A 4,645-nucleotide genomic window follows, 5' to 3' on the forward strand; every position below is an offset into this window, starting at 1 on the left:
GGCTCCACTATAACTAATGACTGCTTACTTCACTAATCATTGAAGTTCTCATTGTTTACCAGTGGCGCCTGTAACTATCAAGCCAACGCTCACTTGATGAACATCATTTAGGCAAGTGGTGTCGACTAGAGTCAGCAAGGGGGTGGTTTTAACCACAAGACCAGCCCTGTACAAATATTGAGCATAGTATATGTAAAGTGTTTGCAGGAGCTCCCTCTAGTGGCACCTTCAGAAAACCAGAATATCAGCTCCATAGTAGTGTCGGAATCTAACAAGAGCTTCACAAACACTGCCGCATTCCCAGTGAAGGACAGGAAGAGGAATTCTCATAATTAACTGCTTTATTATTGATAGATACAAAACTATATTATACAAAAACCATTGGCCCCTTGTGGATAAGGTCAGGTGACACCTAACATCTGCGAGGCTGCTGGATGATGTGCAGTCTTTTGGGTAGGATGACCTTCTCCACCGTAGGTCTGGGCTTCTGGTGAGCGATTTGGGCCGCTTCTGCAGGAAATTCATTGCCGAGCTGCAGAGAAAAAATAAATAAATGCATGACTACATTTAGATACAGAGTGGCGGCACCCACTGGTATTAGGAGAATCCAGGAGATTTATTAGTTGTGGTTTAGTTTTGGTACCAATTTCCACCCCAGGCAGTAGTACAGGCACGGATATGTATGGCGCTGTGCCAATACTCAGTAAAGGGGGTCATAGCTTGGACTCTTCAGCCAGCTGGTCAGTCGGGGTCCCAGGTCCCAAGGATAGGTCACCAGTAAGTTTGGTTTTCTGGGACATTCTTTGACGGATGTAGTCATCTTGACCCCAAATGCCATTCTGAAACCTCAGGGTATAATGGGCATTTACGGTTTCTGAAGACAGTGGGCCGTACTTGGTCCTTAGGTTGCGAACAGCAAACTAGAGATACCAGGAGACTCTACAAGTAGAACTAAGGGAGAAGATCATGTTCTGCTGCTCTACTGTAGACACTTACGTCACCGCCTGCGTACATGATATAAACCAGGCACTGATCGGACTGGAGGCCAACAAAGCATCCCAGACCAGGCCTCCAGACCACAACTACAGGACAGCTGACAGTAGAAGTAACATCATTTGTTTCTGTGACTTTCCATCTCCATCATAAATCTGGTATTCCCAACATCTGCTCCAGATTACACACAAACACACACACCCCTCTAGAAAATGCAACAAGGGTCACTGATACAGACCTTCTCTAGAGCTCCAGCAAGGAAATTCATGGCTTGCATCTTGGTCAGGTTCACGGCAAAGCTGTCAGAGAAGATATCATATACGAGGTGTTAGAGACGCTTTGCTCTGTATAATGAGGCTCAGTCAACTGTAACCTCTCTGCTCAGACATCGTACATTACTACATAGACGTTGCTGTAATATCCAGGTCTAATTAAGACTTGTCAGAATGAGGTTCTTGAGTGAAGACATTTAGTGGATGTGAAGTTCCTGCTGGTAACACAGGAGGTTGGATTTGGCAAATATTCTGTCTGTGCAACACCTTCTGAAATTGGGGCCAAAGCGAGGGGCCTTCACCCAGGATAACGGTTCTGGTGTACCCCTGTTTCTTAATACCCCGACCAGGGCTAAAGCCAGGTGGTGAGGGAGTCACACAAAGTATATATAACATTTCCCAAACTGCACTTGTGACCAGAAACTCAGACGCACAATATCCGGATGACGTGTCACTGTCTCACCATAGGTCTGTCCTTTATTATAATCTCCTGGTGAAGCAGTAACCCATCTGGACCATGCTTTTCGGGTCAGAATCACCCATATGCAGGGACCCTACACAGGATATGCCCCTGTCCTTTCATACAGCTTTTTGCACCGTTCTCATTGTCCCATACCTTGGTTTGTCATATACCGGTTTCTTTGCAGCTTTATCAGGTGTGATGTTCTCTTCATTCCCTTGTTTTTTGGTGACTCTCATTCCCCCGGCTTTAACTGTAAAAATAAAGACAATATGGAGAAACAAATTATTTGTGTTCTATTTTCAGGAGTCACAAGCCAGATGGTAATCTTTACGCCAAGGCCCCATGTTATAGAAACATGGCTGAGTTTTCCACGAGGTGTATTGACTTGGGGTTTTCCTATCCAACATGGAATTTCCAATGTTGCCAGTTCAATAACTAAGTTTCAGCCATGTAGACCAGCAGTATATGGCAGAAAATACATCACGTTCATATATGTGCTGAGGCCAAACACGCTAGAGTCACTGCAGAGGCCGGCAATGGACTGCAGCACTAATGTGAATGAAGTACACAACGTCAGCTCTGCAGGGCTGGGGGTGGGTGTAATGGTAGGGTATAGGTTATTTATATTCTACTATTTCCTGAATCATTTGTGTAACCCATAACTACCCAGATTGGAAGGGTTAGTTGGGGGTAGAGTTTTCATTTTAACTCTTGCCTGTACAGGGACTACAAAACCATTCCTTATAGACCTCTGTACAATAACAGGGCTCAACTCCACATAGTCACTTCTCTGCAATCGCTCCTCAGGCCGCAGAATCTTCTCATATCTTTAGTCGCACATGGTCCTGCAGATGCCACATTAGAAATCGCCAAACCTTGCGTAAAAACTGCAAACTAGAGGGAATTCCTGCGCAGCAGATTTTAGGTTCTTTATTGAAAGTCACAAAGATTAAGCCCAGAAAAATGTGCGGCAAGGGAAAATGTGTTCTGAAGTGACAACACAACATTTCATGAAAGATGGAGGACGGGGAGTTATTTTTGCATGGACCCAGATAGGAGCGATAGTTGGACATGTCCTCTACATAACCCCCCGCCTAACCTAGATTAAGCCTCGTGTCTGTCCAGATCTACATCACCAATGCCTGTGAATGGGATTCACTCAGCTGATATAATGATAGTGACAGATGGCCAGCAAAACAACTTCATGGAGTGCCACAAAGCAGGACCAGGTCCACAAAAAGGTGTTGTGCGGACCCTACAACCTCCCCCCCCAAAAAAAAACAAAAAACAAAACACAGCCACGTAAACACATCCCATGTTCCATCCAGTTGGCAAGGACTACATCCCCCATTGGGATCCATAAAAACCCCAAAACCACACACTAACATTGCAGTGTTGTGAAGTCTTAGTTTGTGTTATATACAGTACTGTGCCGGAATTTCACCCTACCATGACCTACTATAGACAGTGAGCTGACAAGACGCAGAATATCTCCAGTGACAAGCAGTCAGTAAGCGGACCAATCCTAGCAGAGGCCTCTAATAACAAGGGGAAGGGTCTGCTGAACATATACAAAGAGTGACGGCGTTGACATTCCCCCTCCCCTCCTTGTAGACCAGTTATAACTGCATCTGCTAGAACAATGAGGGAGGAAGGGGAGGTGTATGGTGAACATGCAAGAAGCTGCACCTCTCCCCCCTCCCATTTAAATCTATATGCAGCCTGTTTACCTCTATAAGACTGTGTTCTCACGTGGCATCTTGCTTACATTTTGTAAAACACAGCGTTAAAAAAAAAAAAAAAAAAAAGTATTTGATAAAATAAAAATGCATGCTTTTTATAGAAAGAAAAAACATTATGTTGATCTGCGGCTGACTTGTTTTAAGTTTAAAAAAAAATTTAAAAAAATAAAAGTTGCAGCAGCCGACTGTAAACAAGCCTTTGAAGTCTAAGAGGTCAAGGTGCGAGGAGTGACGGTGAGACACGTGGGGCAGCAGATTTCTCAAGGCATATACATAGTATATATTCTATAGGTTCCCTGACCACTACCGCAGGGCTCAGAGTCAGGATCTGCCCGGGTCACATCACCATGTGCTTGTTCTATATACAACTAGGTGTTGCAAAACAGAAACAGCAGCTCTCACTTTCAGTCCCAAAACTCAAAAACTGCAAAAAAATAAATAAATCAATGACCGCCCCATTGCCCAGGCCAGTGCCCCCTACTTACCTGCAGGAGGGTGACCTCCCTTTAATTCGGCCACCTGCACGGCATTCTCTTTAGCCATCATTATTAAGCTCTTGCCACTTCTCTTACACTTTGTTTACTACCCTCATGCAGCTCTTCCCTGGGCTTTTATACAGGAAGGCAGGGGGCCCCAGGGGCTTGTGGCCTGCGCCTTGTTTTGATGGTCGCTCAGGCTCAGCTGATTCTTTAATCTCCACTTCAATCTGTCAAGAGAGAACAAGCAGCATTAACCCTATAATGACAGAGGAGCCATGTGACCTGGTCTGTCTGTCCCAGACTTTGATGGGGTGGTGATGTCGGGAGCCCCCTCAGCGGGGCCCTACGTGTTTTGCTGTACAGTAGAGCGGATGAATATAACAGTATCTAATACAGGAAATAAGGGGTGAGGTGAAGTCTGAGCCGCAGGTGACGGCAGAGGGGCCGAGCACAAAGCTGTGCACTGTTAGGACAGAATGGTGGAGTTTATATGGCAGGACATTTCTATACAAGGCGACTCGTTTTATCGTGTCCAATAATAATCGATAAAGCGAAGGCTACATAAAGCCATAATGTGAGGATGAGATTACGGTAAATAAAATCTCATTCAGATTTTGGGGCAACACGGTGGCTCAGTGGTTAGCACTGCAGCCTTGCAGCGCTGGAGTCCTGTGTTCGAATCCGACCAGGAACAAC

General features: G+C 45.2%; 1 protein-coding gene across 1 annotated transcript; it reads right to left on the reverse strand.

Moving 5' to 3' along the window:
* Positions 1-323: 323 nt before the first annotated feature.
* Positions 324-4,131, reverse strand: DAPL1 (death associated protein like 1). The gene is made up of 4 exons (XM_075284384.1): positions 3,956-4,131; positions 1,882-1,978; positions 1,232-1,292; positions 324-532 (listed from the first exon to the last, which is right to left on the reverse strand). The coding sequence occupies exons 1-4, from the start codon at positions 4,014-4,016 to the stop codon at positions 413-415; spliced, it is 339 nt and encodes a 112-aa protein (XP_075140485.1). The 5' UTR covers positions 4,017-4,131; the 3' UTR covers positions 324-412.
* Positions 4,132-4,645: the final 514 nt, after the last annotated feature.

Source organism: Leptodactylus fuscus, chromosome 8 (assembly GCF_031893055.1).
Source record: "Leptodactylus fuscus isolate aLepFus1 chromosome 8, aLepFus1.hap2, whole genome shotgun sequence".
Lineage (NCBI taxonomy): Eukaryota > Metazoa > Chordata > Amphibia > Anura > Leptodactylidae > Leptodactylus > Leptodactylus fuscus.